The sequence below is a fragment of the Spea bombifrons genome, chromosome 1, assembly GCF_027358695.1.
Source record: "Spea bombifrons isolate aSpeBom1 chromosome 1, aSpeBom1.2.pri, whole genome shotgun sequence".
Taxonomy (NCBI): domain Eukaryota; kingdom Metazoa; phylum Chordata; class Amphibia; order Anura; family Pelobatidae; genus Spea; species Spea bombifrons.
In genome coordinates, this window is record NC_071087.1 from 26008901 (window position 1) to 26029816 (window position 20916).

At 39.0% G+C, this 20916-nt stretch overlaps 1 protein-coding gene across 1 annotated transcript in view; it reads left to right on the forward strand.

Moving 5' to 3' along the window:
* Window positions 1–47: 47 nt before the first annotated feature.
* The window catches only part of MTNR1A (melatonin receptor 1A), a 36815-nt gene continuing 15946 nt past the window's right edge, over window positions 48–20916 (forward strand). The window contains exon 1 of the mRNA XM_053459069.1: window positions 48–231. Coding sequence (XP_053315044.1) covers window positions 48–231 — 184 coding nt within the window. The remainder of the gene's footprint in view (window positions 232–20916) is intronic.

Genomic DNA, 20916 nt, shown 5'->3' on the forward strand with positions numbered 1-20916 from the left:
TAGCTCAAGAAATTAGAAATAACCTGGAATTGGAGCATCATCGGAAAATGAGAGTAAATGTAAGCATATTGAATGGATCTCTGCATATCCCCAAGGATCTGGCACTGGATCGTCCTCCATGGGTGGCCACTGCCTTGGCTGTCATTCTCATCTTCACCATTGTGATCGATATTTTGGGGAACCTCCTGGTCATACTTTCGGTCTTCAGAAATAGAAAACTCAGGAACGCAGGTAAACCAAATGATCCCACTTCGGATTTGAAATTATCTTAGCCTATAGGTATCACCAAGTCAAATGAGTTTATCTAATAAATAGATGTATATGCAGATTAAGAACGACCTGCTTTTATATACTTGTTATACACAAGTAGAGCTATTATTTATGGTCCTTTTATCCAGTATGCAATTAACCCTTTAAGTGAAAGACCATTTAGATGTCTGGGAGTTAACAGTCTATGCCAATCATGTCCAACTGCACAGGTCTAGCACTGCATGGGTTAACAATACACCAGTATTTAAGAATATGAGTTTATTTCAATGCATTTTTCTAGCCAGGCATTATATATGGACAGCAGACAGTTTTATTTGCTAAACTAAGGCTAGATGTGTTCACAGGTGTTAGTAGAGAATTGTTATTCTGGGAGCAGGCAAAAAGGTACAGATATGACATTATTACTGTAAACACCACAATTCTGCTTCAGTGACTGCTACACACAAAACACACGTTTGTTATATTTTAACAATGGTTTCCCATTTGCTATGGGTGTAGGCATCTGTGTAGACAGATATGATTCTCAGATCAATATTTAATTTTTACAATATCCATGCTATTATAAATTATGGTTCTTCCAAAATGTGATATTTTTTCCCCCAGTTGAATGCACAGATGTCAAATTGAGTTGAACTGTAGGCCTATGTGTAATTTGTGAATGAGTGCAACAAGACATATACCAGTTGAGTCAGTAGTGGACTGGGACTTTTCACAGATAATCTTGAATACCTTTTTTAAGTCTTTGCCAGATGGGGTTGGCTGGGCACTTTGAGCCACAGGGTCAAGTCTAGCCAGATAACCCAATATTATAATGGATCAAAAATATTAGCACATGAACACTTTAGAACAAGACAAATCAATGTGTGCTGGGTGTTCCCATCCAAAAGTTATTTGGTTTCCAGGGCTCCACGGAATACCTATAGAAGTGGGTAGGTGCACAATCTGGATCCACGCAATCTAAAAACAAACAAAACATTGTTTATGTACCCCATGGTAATTAAAATTTAAAACTTTAGAACATTAGTTATCAGTCCCTAATTTTGTTAATGAACACACACACATTACAGTGAATACATATGTATTTTAATTTATCTTTCCAAAAACTAGGCCCAAACTCCAGTTATAATGTCACACAGCTTCCTGACAAATGGTGCATTAGACTTCCAGCAAAGAATATTATCCATTTCCTTATTATTGACACTAAGCGACATTGTAAAAAAACCTGCCCTGAGCGCTTTCTGGTTATATGAAAGCTTATTGATGTGCATTTGACCGATGACAATATGAAAGAGTTGAGATCAAGTAAAATGTAAAACACATTTCTCTGCGTTTCAATTTTCCACCCAGATGTTAACTGTGCTGATGTAGTGTATACACCTGCCACTATGTAACGGTAGTAAGTGAGTATTAAGACAGTCAAACATTACAGAAAATATACTAGTCTATTCATTGTAGTTTGAGTATTGTGTGTATATATATATATATATATATATATATATATATAAACACACAACAAAGCAAGAGATTAACGTTATGCCCCTAGCAAATCCGATTTAAAAGCACCCATCTGAGGCATAAATATTGGGAATTCTGTTACACTATATGGCCATATATTGATTAGCCCGCCACTACATTAAAGTACCCCAAGTTTGACAAAGCCTTTCTAATTTTACCTGTCTATATTGCTTGCATTGCATTTTAACCCAAATGAGACTCTCATGCTTTTAAATCTCTCTCTCTAGACACCATTAATGAGGCACTGGTGTGGCAGGTGGGGTGCTTAACCCTAACGTTTGATCAGAATGTAAAGCATACCCTAAAAATTACCATTATTTATGCCTCAAATAAGTGCTATTAAATAGTATTTTCTGGGTGTGCGCTGAGTTTGTTGTGTATACCTGTTGGTTATTTTAAGCATCACCTTGGAATCTGAATGTGTATGGTTTTTAGGGTGTGCTTCCTTTTCTGTATTTTTGTATGTATGTATGTATATATACATTCCGTCAATTGGGTGTACAATAAGGAACACAATCATCAATACACAGTTTTATTTTCTTGTAATATATATCGTCTGAGTAAATTGCTGGCGCGTTATAAATAAAATATAATAATAGTGATATTATTATTGTTATCATTATTAATAACAATAATAATACTATATAATAAATAATCATATATATCATCAGTAACAAGGGGTTTACCAAAGTAAATATGGTTGTATATACAAAAGTGCTATGCTGGCTTAAAATATTTTTTTTCATTAGGTATAAATTCCTATTCTTCTATGGTATATTTTATTATGAGAAATAATCTTGTTCAGATTTTTTTTTTCATAATCATGGATGCGTCATCATTTTTTTTTATTATATCCCCACAGACAGAGAACATGTTGCATCCTCAGTGGCAGTTGTAATTGTTCTACTGTAAAAAATCCAAAATGAAACAATCATATCCATAGAGCATAATTTCCACAGAATGCAGAACTGCGGGTTTTAACTGTGAGGTTTAGTATAAATCCACAGACTTGGATTAATTTGTTAAAAAAAACTTTTTAGCGTGGCAGCTGGTAGCCAGATGTCCTGTGAGTTTGCTATGGCACATGGCACATTGCCTAATATACTGTACATTTGTCTACTACACAGAGCTTCTATTCAAATATAAAGCCTAAAACATAGAGAGACTATTGGGGCCGTTAACAGTAATCGAAATGAAGGATCCCTACAGAATATAGTTGAAAAATGATCACTCCTTTCAGGTTACAGAATTTTAAAAACATAGATAGAATCTTAAAAACAACCTTTATAATATGAAGATTAAAAAAAATCTTGGAATTCTTTCTGCTGTCTTCACCTGCTACATCAGATGTGACATGAATAAAAATAAAATTATACTTACACAGAAACTTTTAAATTGGTACAGTAAAGAACCGCATGGCGCTCGTAATCTGTTTTCTTTTTATGGTGTTCTAAATCCTCAGATGTGACTTAGTATTTTATTTTGCATTCAATATAGAGTTATAGCTGTTTTAAGGATGTTTGATCTGCCTTGCTGCATTACTATCCCCCACCCATGGTGAGAGGCTGTTATCTAAATCCAACAATGTCATTGTGAAAATCATGTTCTCCCACTTACTTTTTACAAAATGATTAGACCTTTTGAACATATGAACAATCAGCTTTTCCATCCATTGCTTATCCCACTGGCATTCATAAGATACATCATATCCCCTGTATCTACTTCTGTCTTCATCTTCAAACCATCCATTTATTATATATATATATATATATATATATCACATATTAATATTATCTATCATATTTATTTAAACAATTACTAGATAAATTACTTGTTAACAAGTGTTTACAGCATTATATGTGAAGCTTCATTTTTCTGAGACAATAAAACACATTACTAAAATGCTGGTGTACCACTTGGCCAAACATATTGTAGTTCTGATATTAACATAGAATCGATACTGTACTTTAGTATTCTGTTTCTTAATTGTGATATTTTTATTCTATTGAAGTGAATGTGTTCACAAAATCAAAATAGCAAACATTCAGGATGTATGTTTTGTTTTAAAAAGGAACACGGCAGCGGATATGACCTGCATAATTACCAAGTACACAGTTGGTCTGGGCAGTCCTTACATTGTGGCTTGTGTGCTACTGGCAAGCTGTCTTGATCAGTGTGTCTACATACAGTGATGTATCCTGGTCTGGGTTTCTTTAAATAACTTAAACACTAATAACAACATAATAACAGAAAACTTTAATGAAAGGATATAGGAAATACCCTTTTTCAGCTCCCATACTCCCCATATAGCATGCTGGGTGCATCCATAGTGCATACAATATTGGTTTGGTTTTCTCATTCACACTGTAGGTGGTAATTTGGTGGGAAATGGGGAAAATGGAAAGAGTCTTTTTAAAACAAATTACTAATTGTCTCTTTATTGTAATGTTAAGATATACCGTATTTGCTCGATTATAAGACAAGGTTTTTTTCAGAGCAGATGCTCTGAAAAATACCCCTCGTCTTATAATCGGGGTCGTCTTATAATCAGACCTCAAATAGGTCTGACTATGAGATGACTAAGATCCAGATCCCCTGCAGCTGCCCCACTTACCGGTGCTTCTGAGTCCCCGGTGTGTAGCCGGGGCAGTGTGTAGATGTCTACGCGATTCGCGTAGACAACTTACGCTGCAGCCGGAAGGAGGCGTGGCTAGCAGATTCTGATTGTGAGGTGGAAATTGTTTCCCCGATTGGTTATACTTACCCCGGAGCAACATTTACCTGGAGACTTCTGGTAAAACCTGGTAAACTCTTAGATCCTGTCATAAGACCACTTTTCAAATTTTGCAATAATTTTTTTTCCTATTATTATAGCTTTTAGGCCTATGAGACATTCCGACCTCCTAGAAAAAGAGGGAGATAAGGACAGGAATGTATGTAGCACAGATTTAGGACAGTTGAGGGCCATGTGAACAAGAAAATAAGAATAAAAGTACATCATATAAAGTAACATTTTAATAGAGTTCCCCTTAAAGGAGAACATAACTAAACTAGCTATCATTATATATTAGATGTTTTTCTTCAAGCATTTTCAGTGTCCTTGCATTTAATCTAATCCCATGCATATTATAAAATGTCTATTAGCAACATACATTCACCTTGTGATGTTAGTAAGAAGTAATGCTTTACAAGTCTATCCATGCCTGGAAAATTCCCGGAGCTGGCTCCTTGCAGATCGTGCTTTCCTGGATAGAAAGCAATGAGCATACCTGGGAACTTCCCAGGGCAACCTACCTGGAGCTCTCTTTGTCCTGGGGAGTGCCTTCATGAAGTGTATGGCTACATGGGTGTGTGGGTAGGGCTATCCCTGCATCAGGCAGCACTAACCATGCACAGGAAAAGAACTACCCCAAAACAGTATTGAGTAAAAGACAAAGTGGGCCAGAAGTGAGAATGGCTACAAAATGGCTCCTCCTGTCGAACGAAAGAGCAGAGGGGGCTCTGCAACTTGGGAAAACAGGGCTTCACATGAATTAAACATGGAGAGTTCTCAGGTATGGAAGGGAATAGAGGGGAAGGAGAAGGCAGGGAATGGATATAAATAGACACTGCTCCCCATCGTGCAATTGAACATAGTATCTTACAGTTCCAGGTAAGCTGGACTGCACCTGGAGACTTTAGGGGAAGCCCAGCAAGTTCAGTTGCATCCAACAAATAAATGACTATTTCCTTCTCTCATATTTGCTACTGTTCTTATAAAATTCTTGTTGCCATACCTGGAAACTTCCAAGCCAACCCCCCCCCATAGCTCTCCCTCTCCTCCTTATAGGAAGCACATAGGAGTGAAGCTATCTGCCCTTCTTGGGGGCTAGCCAGAAATCCCATGAGGCATGGAGAAGGTAAAAGACTAAACATGTACATTGCTGTCACTTTCTGCATCATAAAGAGGTTGAAGTCATACTGTTCCTTTGCTAATTTCTGTCAGGAAAGATAGGAACATTTCAGAGTTTACATAATGCCTCAGCGTAAAGCTCTTATTTTTATGCTGTTCTTTCTTTTGGTGATAACAGATTAGCAATAAAAGGTTTAAATCTCTAAATGCAGGATGTATCAAAAAGTTAAGTGTGCATAAATAACATGTTTATTTAGCTAAGAACAAGAAACAACGATTGCCTCCCACTTTAATTATTGTTTTCACAGCTCCATTGTGTGTCATGGAACATTTGTTAAAATTACAATCCAAATAACAACATGTTTCACTGCATATTTCTTTCTTCTTTCTACAGTATAATATATATATATATATATATATATATATATATATATATATATATATATATATATATATAATACTGTATAATATATATACATATACTCACTGCCACTTAATTAGGTACACCTTGCTAGTATTGGGTTGGACCCCCTATTGCCTTCAGAACTGCCTTCCTTCTTCGTGGCATACTTTCTACAAGGTGCTGGAAACATTCCTCAGAGATTTTGGTCTATATGGACATGATGGCATCACGCAGTTGCTGCAGTTTTGTCGGCTGCACATCCATGATGCGAATTTCCTGTTCCACCGCATCCCAAAGGACCAGCCCGTCCAGTGAATAACTTGAAATGGTACACACGTAAGGGGTAAACTGCCAGGTTTTTTTTATAACAAAAATTTAAATAGTATGTACATTTCAGAGTTATACAAAAGGCCTTTTCAGGGAAGAAGTAATGAGTTAACAATTAACAGTTAATCTGCAGCAATGTAAATGAAAGCCTTGAAAGTTTATGGTAACAATGTATACAGGTGTTCCAACTTTTGTTGATTACTTACAAGCCCTCTGTCGGATAAAGCAGTGTCGGAACAGAACGTATTACTACACCCTCTTAAGCAATATGTGCACAGTATTGTACTGCAGGAAGTAGTATATTGGTCTCAATATACTCACAACTTGCATGACAGGAGGCTTATAGGACAACAGCTTCAAGCATAGCTTAACACTGATAGAAGTAAGCAAGTCTCCATTTCAACAGTAAAGAGAAGACTTCAAGCTGCAGGTTTGAATAATTGAGTGGCAATAAGACAGCAATTGCTAAGATGGCATAAAAAGAAAAAAGGGGCTTTCCTGGGCCATGAGGCACCACTAGTGCTCTACTGAAGACTGAAAGAAGCTCTTGTGGACCAATGAATCATAATGTGAGATCTTCGGTTCATCACACAGGGTCTTTATACACTGTTTAATAGGCCAAAGCATGGTGCCTCAGTGTGTGACAACTGTCAAACATGGAGGAGGAAGAAGTATGATCTGGGGCTCATTTGCTGGATCCAGGGTTGGCGACTTGCACAGAGTCAGCGGCACCAATACCACTACTACAGCATTTTCCACCTCCATGCATTACCCTCTGGTACACGCCTAGTTGGTCAGGGGTTCATCCTACAGATGACCCTAAACATACCTCCAGGCTGTGTCAGAAAAGAACAAGACAATAGGCTTCAAATCACGGAATGGCCGGCACAGTCTCCAGATGTAAACCCCATTGAGATGGTTTGGGATAAATTGGACAGCGGGGTGAAAGCAAAGCAACCTACAAGTGTGGGAACTAAAGAACAACATTTGATTTTATTTCTGTTGTGGAAAGAATGCCACAAGTGTGTGAGGCTGTTATATCTGCAAAATGTAGCTACTTTAATGAGTCACAAATTTAGATTACATTTTGTTAAGGAAAACTATTCCATGATTCCTTTTTTATATGCAATTGTTTATTTGTTTCATGCTTTAGTACATTGAGACATTAAACTGTGTAAATTTCAGTAACAACTTGAAAAATACGAGTGTTCTAAAACTTTTGACCAGTAGTATATATAAAGTATAAATATATAAAATATATGGATCATGTTATTCAGCCAGGCGTTTAAAAAAACTAATATACAAAAATAGGGGGCGCGCACAAACTAAAAAGCATAAAAGGCATGAAAATTCAGATTCCCAGCTGCTAGAATTATAATGACCAATAAGTACCAAAAACAAAACAAGAATTCAGCGCATACCCAGCATACCATTTAAAAAAATTAATCTATCTAAGGCATAAATATTGGGTATTCCATCGCTCTATATGGCCATATATTGCTTAGCCCGCCACTACATCAAAGTACTCCAATTTTGGCAAGTCCTATCTCATATTTAATGGCTATATTGCTTACCAAGGAGCTCTGATTCAGCTGAATTTTATTCTCTGGGTATGCACTGATTTCTTGCTTTATTTTAGAATAACTGTTTGTTTACGCATAAGAAGATACTTATCGCTTAATTGTATATGTGATAAGACAAGATACTACAGGATTATAAATGAAATTCATTACTATCAATTCAAATTATTTTCCAGCAGCGACTCACTGTTAAGACCAGATACTGTGTTTAGCATTGTTACCGCATATAATGGCTTCATAAAGAATGGGAAGCAATAGCTTAGTGCGTAACAATATACCTGGCCGATATGAGTATAAAACATATGAATGTGAAAAGAGACACAAACAAGTCATAATATAACATGCAATAATTAACATTATTATTATTATTATAATCAGTATTTAAGTTTAGAAGTTACTTCTAGATGTTCACAATTGCAGTAGTAGACTTCTATTTTAATTGATGTAGAAACTCTACAATTATACACAGGGTTTCATAGCCAGTTTAGGCATTTCAAAACTCCAAATAAACCATTTTATTGTCTGACATTCACATTTAGCCCCAAGCATTTTTCTTGTCACGATGATAGTGAAAGTTAAACCACATATGCTTCCTTTTCTTTTTTTGACAAAATGTATGATGTATCCACATCACCTGGTTGTTTCTTGCACAGTTACCATGTGTATAAAGGAATTATTTTTTTCTGGATCAACCAACCCCCAGCTGATCAGAATCTGATGCTTTGTTCTCATGTTACTAAAGAATGTAATATGCTTTAACTTTATTCTTATCACTGAAACAATACAACATCCTTCATGTTTCTCCTTCTGTAATTCCCATTGATGTAAATGGCAAAGTCATTTTTTTTCCTAACAATAATACTAATATGACAGCTGCTCGGGTCAAAGAGTATGATAATACGAAATAACCACTGCATATGGACCTTTTGTGTAGGTAAAAGGGGCACTCCAGTCATCATATGCACTTTAGGGCGTAATAGCTGAATGTCCTCTTTAAATTATTATTTTTTATTACGCATTCTTCATTGCTGGGTACTTTACAGGATATTACTAATCTAATATGTATATGTTAAAATGGCACCTTTGTCTACTTTCATTCTATTCACAGCCTTGTTTTAACAGTTTTTCTGAAGAACAGGATGGATTTTCTGTGTAGAAGATCACATGATTTCCATAATCCAGCTGCCACTTAGTATTGAAATTCTAAAATAAGCAGTTCCTTAGAAGAGGATGTGGATTTAGCCATTCATGCATTTCAGCAAAGGGACTTGCTTCTTGAGACAATAAAAAAAACCCCAAATATTTCAATAATTTACTATATAAAATAAAGATATGTATATTTCTCTTTACAAGATCATCTGAAAGAGTGATAGGTCTAAAAAGATAAAAGTATAAAGGTGTATGAAATAAAGTATACATATTTCTTAATTCACTTAAACCATAAACTCACACACACCATGCTAATACCATAGAAAAACATACACTCTACCGCCACACAGTGATGCACACACTCAGGGCCGGCCCTACAATGGAGCCGACTGGGGCAATTGCCCCAGGCGGCACTTTAGAAGGGGCGACACTTTGCCGCCCCAAGCGGTTTTTTTTGTTTTTTTTTGAAGCGGAGGAGAGAGAGAGAGGGGCGCCGAGTGGTTTTCGCTTACCCGCTCGGCGCCCCTCTCTCTCTCCTCTGCGATGAGTCTCCCTGTTCGGTCTCGGTGCCGGCTTGTAATGCAGAGCGCCGGAAGTGACGTGAATTTCCGGCGCTCAGCATTACAAGCCGGCACCGTGGCAGAGCAGGGAGACTCGCCGCAGGACTGTTTAAAGGTAAGTACCGGGGGGGGGGTAGATAATGGCGTCGGCGAAGTTTAAAATGACGCCCCCCTCCCCCGGCGTCGGCGTGGGGGGGCGGCATTTTAAACTTCGCCCCAGACGGCGTTAAGTCTTCGGCCGGCCCTGCACACACTCCCTAACACCATACACTAACATACGCTCTTCCTTCATGCAGCAATGCATACACTCACTCTAAACTTACATACATACTGTACATTATACATTCACACTCTGCAAAAGTATCCAGCATTTGGACACAGGTATGTCATTTTTAGCCAAATTGAATCCTGTTATAATTTTGATCTTGCCTATTTAATTTATCTTATATTTTGTTTCTGCTAAAATTATTATATTAAAGTCTTAAATTAAATTATAGAGATCATTCTAATGTGACTTTTGAAAAAAATCGTATTGGCTTACTTATTATTTGCATTCATGTTTAAATCTAGAATTGCAGGTGTCCTAAGTATCTTGGCTTTCTTTTGTTGAATGTTAAAAGACTGGCTGCCATGAAATTGGAATTTCCTTTGGTATACGATATAGTTTATGAGGTGGAAAAAGCTTTGACCTTATTTTCAGCAGTTACTGTTGAATGAAAATATTTTCAATTGAGCAGATACAGAGCACTCAAAGCTGTAGTTAATGTACTGTTAATTATTCATTCTTACCAGTTGGAACCTCAAATAAAGCAAAAAAATTGTTTAGATGATTCATATTTGGCCAAATAAAAAACTTGTATTTGAATCTTATTTTTTCATTAGAAGGTACTTAATAAGAGCACCAAATATATCTATTTTTTTAAAATGTTGTCAAAGTGGATAGAAGTAGTTTAGTGATAAACTGAAGGATTCACTGAATGATTCACAGATCCAATTTACTTTTGTCTTCTTGTCCTGGTGTGTGTTTTAGGTGTTGGTGTGGCAGAGCCTGTCCTGGTGTGTGTGTTTGTGTGGCAGAGCCTGTCCTGGTGTGTGTGTCTGGGTGTCGGTGTGGCACAGCCTGTCCTGGTGTGTCTGTCTGGGTGTCGGTGTGGCAGAGCCTGTCCTGGTGTGTGTGTGTTTGGGTGGCAGTGTGGCAGAGCCTGTCCTGGTGTGTGTGTGTCTGGGTATCAGTGTGGTAGAGCCTGTCCTGGTGTGTGTTTATTTTTGTCTTCTTATCAAACAAATTAACTTTTATTCACATTAAATAAAAAGAAACACAAAGAACTGGACATATGCCTCAATGTTCTTCTAAACAAATGCTAATTGATCATGCTCAGGCCCGCACTGGCTGCCAGGCACATAGAGCAAAAGGTTGGTGGCCCAGTGCTCTAAAATGCCTTGCGTGACCTTTCACATTATCAAATCCGCACAGTATAAAAGTGTGTAATTTTTTGGCTTCTAGCAATCATGGTATCACTCTGCTGTTTCCTCCTCTTCTTTCTCCACCCTATAATTGTCACTTTAGCTTCCAATACCCCCCCCCTATTATTGTCTTCTTATCCCATTCAATTTACCTTTGTTTAGATTAAAATGTCTTTATAGACACAATATCCTTTACAAAACCTAACAATTTCCTTTTACCCTATTCTGAAAAGAACAGAATATTAATAAGACCTCAGTTATGTTAGCATTATGCATATTACATTGTTTCACTTTTATGTTACTTTGATATTTTGTTCCCATATATTAAATGAGATACTAAACAGTATATTGAGGTTGTGTTTATATACCGTATTGGCTCGAATATAGGCCGCACTTTTTTCCCCCACTTTAAGTCTTTAAAGTGGGGGTGCGGCCTATATTCGGGGTCTAGCGCCCGACGCCCGGGACATGCAGTCCCGGGCGCCGGGCAGGCAGCGGGGTTAGGATACAGATCCCCCGCAGCGGTGCAGGGGACCTGTATCCTACTGTCTGATACGCTCAGACAGCCTCCCCTGCCAGCACTTCCCACGGGGGGGGTGCCGGCACGGGAGGTTGTCTAAGCGCATCGTGCGGACCGTCCGCACGATGCGTTTCACCTCTGCCCACCCCCGACTTACCGGAGCAGACTCCTGGGTGTCTTGCGGGGCCGGCAGGGGACATCTACGCAATACGCATATGCAACTTCCGCTACCGGCACCGGAAGTTGCATACGCGTATTGCGTAGATGTCCCCCGCCGGCCCTGCAAGACACCCGGGAGTCTGCTCCGGTAAGTCGAGGAGGGGGGGCAGAGGAGGACAGTGGCAGCATATCTCGGGGGGGAGGACAGTGGTAGCATATCGGGGGGGGGAGGAGGAGGACAGTGGTAGCATTTCTCGGGGAGGGAGGACAGTGGCAGCATATCTCGGGGGGAGGAGGACAGTGGTAGCATATCTCGGGGAGGGAGGACAGTGGCAGCATATCTCGGGGGGGGACAGAGTGGCAGCATGTTTTTTTTGGTGCTTTTTTAAAGAAAAAAACTTTTTCTTTAAAAAAGCACCAAACTTTTAGGGTGCGGCCTACATACGGGGGCGGCCTATATCCGAGCCAATACGGTATCTTGGTAGAGTATGACACTGGTTCAGGCATTGCTAGAGTACTCCCTCTGTTCTATAGCCTATCCACTCTACGTTGGCATTTCATATTTCAGGGGTGTCCAAGTTTATTCTGCAGTGGGCCACTTCATCAGAAATGTATGTGTGCGTGGGCCGCACTCATTTTTCACTGAGAGAAAATATGTCCTTCTAGCTTTATAATCAGGGCCGGACTGGGAATGAAAAGCAGCCCTGGAAACATTTGGAGACCATATAGTTTGTCTTGTGGTCGAGCTCTTATACTCACACGCACTCCTTATACATACCCGAGTCACACTATTTGCCAAATAACTATAAAACATTTTTTTTATCACATTATTTATATTAAAATACCAGGAAGCAAAAGTGTCCTAATAAATGAAATACATTAGATATAATGGAATCAAAACATTTGCTACTGCAAAAATTTTTAGATGAAAAAGTTCCATTTTTTTCAGTGGAACAAAACAGTGATCACATTATTCTTCACAATATTCTTGTAAGAAACTTTTATTTCTTTATTAATTCATAAACTATTTTTTCATATTTAATAAAAGCTGTGAATTTTTTTTGTTTGTTTTTATTTTCTTTTTATTTGCCCCAGGCTTGCCACTCTGCCCCCTGATATGCCTTATACACTCCTATATGCCACTCTGCCCCATGATATGCCTTTTAACTCCCTATATGCCACTCTGCCCCATGATATGCTGTTTAACCCCCTTTATGCCACTCTGCCTCCAGAAAGGCTGTACCACACAGACACCCAAACACACACACACCAGGACAGGCTCTGCCACACGGACACCCAAACACACACACACCAGGACAGGCTCTGCCACACGGACACCCAAACACACACACACACCAGGACAGGCTCTGCCACACCAACACCCAAACACACACACACCAGGACAGGCTTTGCCACACGGACACCCAAACACACACACCAGGACAGGCTCTGCCACGCCAACACCCAAACACACACACACCAGGACAGGCTCTGCCACACTGACACCCAAACACACACCAGGACAGGCTCTACCACACCGACATCCAAACACATACACACCAGAACAGGCTCTGCCACACCGACACCCAGACACACACACCAGGACAGGCTCTGCCACCCTGACACCCAAACACACACACCAGGACAGGCTCTGCCACACCAACACCCAAACACACACACCAGGACAGGGTCTGCCACACCGACACCTAAAACACACATAAACCAGGACAGGCTCTGTCACACAGACACCCAAATACACACACCAGGACAGGCTCTGCCACACTGACACCCAAACACTCACAAACCAGGGCAGGCTCTGCCATACCGGCACCCAGACACACACACCAGGACAGGCTCTGCCACACCAGCACCCAAATACACACACCAGGACAGGCTCTGCCACACCTACACCCAAACACACACACCAGGACACGCTCTGCCACACGGATACCCAAACACACACACACACCCGGACAGGCTCTGCCACACCAACACCCACTCAAACACACACACCAGGACAGGCTCTGCCACACCGACACCCAAACACACACCAGGACAGGCTCTACCACACCGACACCCAAACACACACACATACCAGTACAGGCTCTGCCACACTGATACCCAAACACACACACCAGGACAGGCTCTGCCACACCGACACCCAGACACACACACCAGGACAGGCTCTGCCACACAAACACACACACCAGGACAGGCTCTGCCACACCAACACCTAAAACACACACCAGGACAGGCTCTGTCATACAGACACCCAAATACACACACCAGGACAGGCTCTGCCACACCGACACCCAAACACTCACAAACCAGGACAGGCTCTTCCACACCAGCACCCGAACATACACCAGGACATGCTCTGCCACACTGAAGCATAAAAAATTTATTTTCTACACTGCTTTGTCATTAACTGCCCCCTTGTGTACTGATGTCCCAGCCAGACCCCCTTTACTATTCATTAATGTGCCCTCCCACAACCTTGTATATTACCCCCCTTTGTGCATTTATGCCCCCACACCCTTGTGTATTGATTAATGTGATGCCCAAACCAACCCCCTCCCTTGTGTATTGATGCCCCCACCCCTTTTGTATTGGTTAATGTGATGCCCAACCACCCTCTTGTCTATTGATGCCCCCACTGCCATGTGTATTACCCCCCAGCCACACACACCCTTGTTTATATTTATTTTGTAATGCCATAACCCACCCCCCTTGAATATCTAACTATTTTTTTTTTCCTGCTCTCCTCCAATGTGATGACCCTCTCTTTGCCACGAGGAACACCTTCTGTGAGCCCACCCCCTCTAACATCACGTGTTCAAAGCGGCCGCCTGGCCACGAAGTTCAAAGCAGCCGCTTTGAATGTGGTCTACCAGCCCACCGGGAAATTTCCTGGTGGGCCAGTCCGGCCCTGCTCACGCTGGCCAGGCCGCATTTGGATGTTGGACTCCCCTATTATATTTGCTCTACTTTTTTTCATATAAAATTGTCAGCACCTATATGAAATGATTATAATGCACAAGCATTTACTGTTGCATTGGTGCTACAAGGGATAAAGGGCATACTATATTATACATATGGTTTCAAACTAAAGCCCTACTTGAAAATAAATAAACCTTATGCATATACTAAATCAGAAATAAATTAGCTAAAACATTTTTTTCTGCTTATTAACATTGTAACTTGAAATACTAATAATATAAAAAATCTGTTTAAGCACAAATTATGATGATTTAGGTCATGCTTGGCATTGTATTTTCTTACTGTATTCTTTTGCGTCTCTTAGTATTGTATAAACTTTTTTAATTTTGTTCTGTCTTGAAAATCCCTTTTGTGTACCTGAAGGCATTAAACAGAACAGATTATGAGCAGTACATGTTATTGTTGACAGATTTTGTTGGTATTGGTAGGTTATCGGTAAGCTTAACTGTTTTTGTAGTTTGTCCAGTAAAACGTGTACGGTAGCAACACCTCAAGATTGTAGGCTTGTGAACAGAGCCCTCGTCACCTAATGTATCGGTTTGTCTTAGTCAGTCAATTATAGTCTTTTCAGACCCCTTAAATATATGTATTGTATTAAGAGCTTAGGAAATTGTTGGCGCTATATAAATAAAAGATAATAATAATAATTACACAAAAATATGAGCAGTTAAGAGCTGTGTGCAGTCACAGTAATCTTTTTTTGAAAGTTCAAAGGCATTTGTGGCTGAATATATATGTACGGATTAGCAAAGTGCATCTTAAATACCATTGACTCATTTTGCACATACATTTGGCAGAATTGCTTAGAACTTACAGTATATTTTCCATCCTTCCTTCCTGAGTAAGCAGAGACAATCTTAAAATGTGTCATGTGGCTATTCCATCTGTCCAGCCATTACTCGTTGATATTTTCAAGTAACATTTTATAATATATCCAAAATTAGTTATGCTTCCAGTAAGGAATTGGTATCCTCACACTTTAGAGTCTTAACATATTGCTCAAATTGGCTGATATTCTACTATTTCAATGCCATAACCGTTATCTTTGGACAGCTAAGCCATTATCTTTGCACCATTCAACCTGTCAGATTTTATTAGCATCGTACAGAAAAAAAGGCGCTCCCTCTACAACTGATTGCTTGTTAATTCATGTCTAGCAAATGCTCTGTGATTTTCTTAAAAAGACATTTGGAAAAAAACACTTGATTTAAATCTCTTTTGGCACCACTTAGCTAAAGGTTAAAAAAGTCACATTTTTGTTGCTCTAGGAAGTTTCAAGAGGTTTTCATTACATTCCACTGAATGCAATTATTTAGAACTCTTTTGCAGTGTTTAGTTTTAATATAAAAATATAAATGTGTTCTCTATACAGAGTACAAAAGGTCTTCGAGATGCCCTCTTTTGTAACAAGACCACTATCTCTAAAATGAAGATACTCTGGCAATAGGGCATTGTGTGACTTATATACACAGACACTCTGCTGGTAATAAATCACATTTTAAAGACACTTTTTGTAGGCTTTTAAACTTTATATAAAACCCTTCATGAATTCTTTGTTCCAACCTAATAATACAATGTAAAATAACATACTTGAAATCATAATTGAAATGTTGGTTTGCAGTGTTCTTATTTCAACTCATGCGGAAAGGGATTTTACTCCCCGGCTGCAAATATTTAAATTGATAGCAATATTATTTCTGAGCTGTAAAACTGTATGTTAATTGACTAGCTAAGCTTTCCATTTTCATACACTGCAAACTCTCCTCTCAGAGGAATCCGGCTACAACAACATAAAAAACTGAAATAGGCTTGGGTTCATACATACATTCTAAAGTAAATTTCATGGTGGGTCATTACAGCATAGATGAAAAGAATACAAATACATACAAATTACAAGCAACTGATATCTAAAATGGATTTATATTTGCACATACATTTCAGACCATCAAAATGTTCATCTAACCTCCACTAGACCTGACTAAAGTAAATGTTGACACCGTACAGTAAACGATAAAAACGCAGTCTAGCAAGGACATTTCAACACAAAATGTGATAAAGGCAAAAGCATGCAAACATCCATGCAATTAAGTCAGCAAATTAGATGTATGGGTAATTTTGACAGTGCATGACCCATGATAAAGCATATTCTGGACAACCACTGAACAATACTTAGGTCACATTCTTCAATCCAGAATGTAATTCCAGAAAGGCGAACAGTTATACTTCAAAGAGGTCAGAATATTAGAGATTTGTTTGTACATTCATTTTTAGAACCCAAAGCTATAAACCCATAGCTAGAAACTCAAACAAGGGGCATGTTTAGATGTGAACATTGTAAGGGTTGCAAACTGACGTGCGCGCCGATGCGGCGCATTCGCGTAATGATGTGTGCGACAATGCTACACGTTCGCGGTGCTCGCGATGATGTAATTCATGTATACTTTGTTCCTGTTGGTCCTTGTCTGTACTTTCCCGCCCTTGCTCCTATTTAAACCCCGAGTTCCACTTCCTTAGTGCCCGATCAAAGAGTATTACAGTTGTTTGCTCTGGGTATTTGGGTGGTTTAATTTTCAGTCTTAGTTGTTATTTTTTTTGGGAATCTAAGTCAGTTTTTGTGTGCAGGTAGTGGCATTCTTTTTTCTACTTATCACATTTTTGCAAATATTGTAATATCATGGTCACTATAATAGTCTCACCATGTGTGTTGCAATAAATAAATATACAATGTTTACTTGCAAAACAATGGTTCTGTGTATTTTTTCATGATTTGTCAGTACTTGATTTCCTGTGAATACTGCTGTGCTCAGGTGGAGCGGTGATAATTTGGGATTGTTTTGCAGCCACAGGACCTGAGAATCTTGCAGTCATTGAGTTGACCATGAACTCCTCTGTATACCAAAGTATTCTAGAGTCAAATGTGAAGCCAATTGGCTTAAAATGGGTCATGCAACAAGACAATGATCCCAAGCACACCAAAAGATCTACAACAAAATGGCTGAAAAGAAACAAATGAAGGTGTGGCAATGGCCCAGACCCTTAACCCAATTGAAATGCTGTGGCGGGACCTTGAGAACTGTGCATAAACAAATACCTGCAAACCTCAATGAACTAAGCCAAGAAGAGTGGGCCAAAATTCCTCTACAAGGATGTGAGAGACTGAAAAAGTCAAACAGAAAAGGTGGTTCTACAAGCTATTGAATCATTAAGTGTACTTAGTTTTTGACATATTGTGTCTTCATTTTGGCTTTATTTTCGTTGAATAAATCATGACACAGTGTAACATGTCATCTGTTGTTGTTCATCTGAGGTTGAATTTACCTATTTTTTAGACCTGCTAAGGAACAGATGGTTGTTATTAAGTCCCAATTTGTAAAACCCTAGAATTTCTTCTTCACACTTTCCTTCAAAACATATTATCCATCCATATATATTTTTTAGGAGGTTTACACAAATTGTAATCTAATTACATCCTCCCCACCACAACTACCAAAACCACGCCCACATCCATTATGTTATATCTTGATTAATAAGTTCACTCACTCATGCTGTCTCCCACTCATTCATGCTCTCACACTTTCCTTCACACTCTCTCACAATGTCTTCCTCACATCTCCACCGACTGCTTCAGTGTCCCTGTCTCATTTGCCACAGCTCTGCTTCTTCTCTTGCCTCTTCTTGTACACCTGTCTTCATTCTTCGTCCATTACTCTGTGAACCTCATTTTGCTCACACACAAAAACGTATCCATACACATCCATGCTGACACATTTACCCATACACATTCATGCTCACATACACACATATCCCCATCCATAAATCTATACTCTAAACTGCCAGCAGTTACGTGACTGGGTTATGTGATCCAGCTACGTTCCTAACTCAATGGTTCCCCCACAGTACGCCTCTGCTCTTGGTGCACATCCATGAAAGGCGTGGAGCTTCCAGACACACCCTCTTCCCAGATTGGAGGACCTCATGAGAGGCTGTCCCTATGGCTCTGCATTTTGCGGAAGGCAGGAGAGGCCAGAATAACGCAGATAGCTCCGCCGAGAAAGAGAGATGCAGAAATGCTTTTATTTCTCCACAAATTTATCTGGAAAGAACACGTCTTGTGGTGGCTGTCACATGGACCCTCCAGGACCAAGGGCCAGCTCTGGGATGGGCAGCTTTATGATTTACGTGTTTCAATAACACAAAAAAATACTATCTGTTTAAGTCATAGATTAACTATACAGAGACTTTAGAAAGTAAAACGTAGAAAACAGCACACTTAAGAGACCAGTTAAGTTTTCTGTTGTAAGGTCCTGGGTATAATAAATAGCAAAACCAAAAGGTAAAAATAATAAACACCAGGTAGTGAGTCAAAGGTAAGTGAAAATTTAGATTGAGTTACTTCCGCGGTACTGCAGCAGCCCAGACAACACTCCTCTCAGTGTTCAACAGAAAAAGACACAGGTATAGGGGTGCATGTACATGTAAGGAAGAAAATAAAAAATAATAGTGCAATATATCAAGTAAAAATAATAAAGTGTGAATGTGTAGTGAATGTACTCACAAAATACGGATGGTATACAGGCTCTTCAAGGTAAAATATTCTTTATTTCTTCTATTTCTAAAATAGGCATAAAAGAGAAAAAGCCAATGGTGCAGAATCCTCCTGTTGTGATATAAGGAATTTGGAATACACTTACAGGATAGTAGATTTTGCCAGGCACTTCAGCTAATAAAAGTCCGGAGATTGTAGTAAAAGTCCAAAAGCACACTGCTTATGTTGAATTATTTTCAGGTGCTTCTCAACGCGTTTCGCCTCGCGGCTTCCTCAGGAGAAAATCGGTAGATTCGGCTGCAGTGAAAAGTTTTGTGATGTCCGTGGTGATTAAACGTCTATTTAAGTCCTATCGGTGTTCCGTTTCACAGGTGGGGGTACACCTTATAAAGGAAACAGAGGTAAACAAAGAGCAAGACTGGAATCAAGGAATCAGAGGTACAGGACAGGTACAGGACAGAGCATAGGGAAATCCAGGAATGGATTACTGCAAAGGGAGAACTATATCAAGGACTAGGGAAACTGTAGCAAGGATTAGGGAAACTGTAGCAAGGGCTAGGGAAACTAAAGACATGCAGCTCCGCAGCCCGGATGGGGCCTGACATCTGTCTTAATTTTTTATCAAAAGACCTACCCTGTAAAACACTGGATGGTCTGATTCTGTTTGTAACAATGTTGCAAATTAAGAAAATAACTATAACTGTATTGTTCATTTATATTTCAGGAAGCACTATTTATGTAACTATTTTAAAACTGACTTGATAACACAATGAGGGAAGTTCACTAATGAAACTGTATGTTTCTTATAGCATGTTAAAATAAACAAAAGAATTTACTTTATAAAATGTTTTTAACAGTGAGGGTAGAAATTTTGAATATTCCAGGAGGTGGGAAATCCTCCAGTGGAAAAGTAGTATAGTTCATCAGTTCATTGTTTATTATTTTTTTTAGATTTAACTTGCAATCCAAAAGCTCTGCACTCAGCCCTTAAATATCATCTGCATTTATTCAGCAGTCTGGGTGCTATATATATATATATATATATATATATATATATATATACACCCATTTACAATTTCACTAATAGCTAACAGTGATGGAATATTTCTTGAATCTGCTTGTTCATCACATAATATTTTTTTCTGCTTAAGATATTAAAAGATAGAAAGACAAAACTGTATGCGCTAATGGACAACTTGATGGTAAACTTAGATTCATCCCTGTTTTTGTTTATGACTCAACCGATTTTTTGTGTGCTATCTCTAAAATCAGATTTATTTTGGCAATACTAAATAGTCAAGTTGCACATGCATTATCTCATGCTATTTCCTGCTACAAATGGATTAACCGCCACCATCGGCTGTTAAATCTGATGGGATTACTACAATTTCCTACTGATCTTGAAAGGAAAACTGCAGTTAGCACTACATTTTCTGCTATAAAATATACATTGCGTACCATTATATGTTGTTTGCTTCTTAATGAACCATTTAATTGCTTCCTTATTGGAGAGCATAAAGTGTGTTTAACA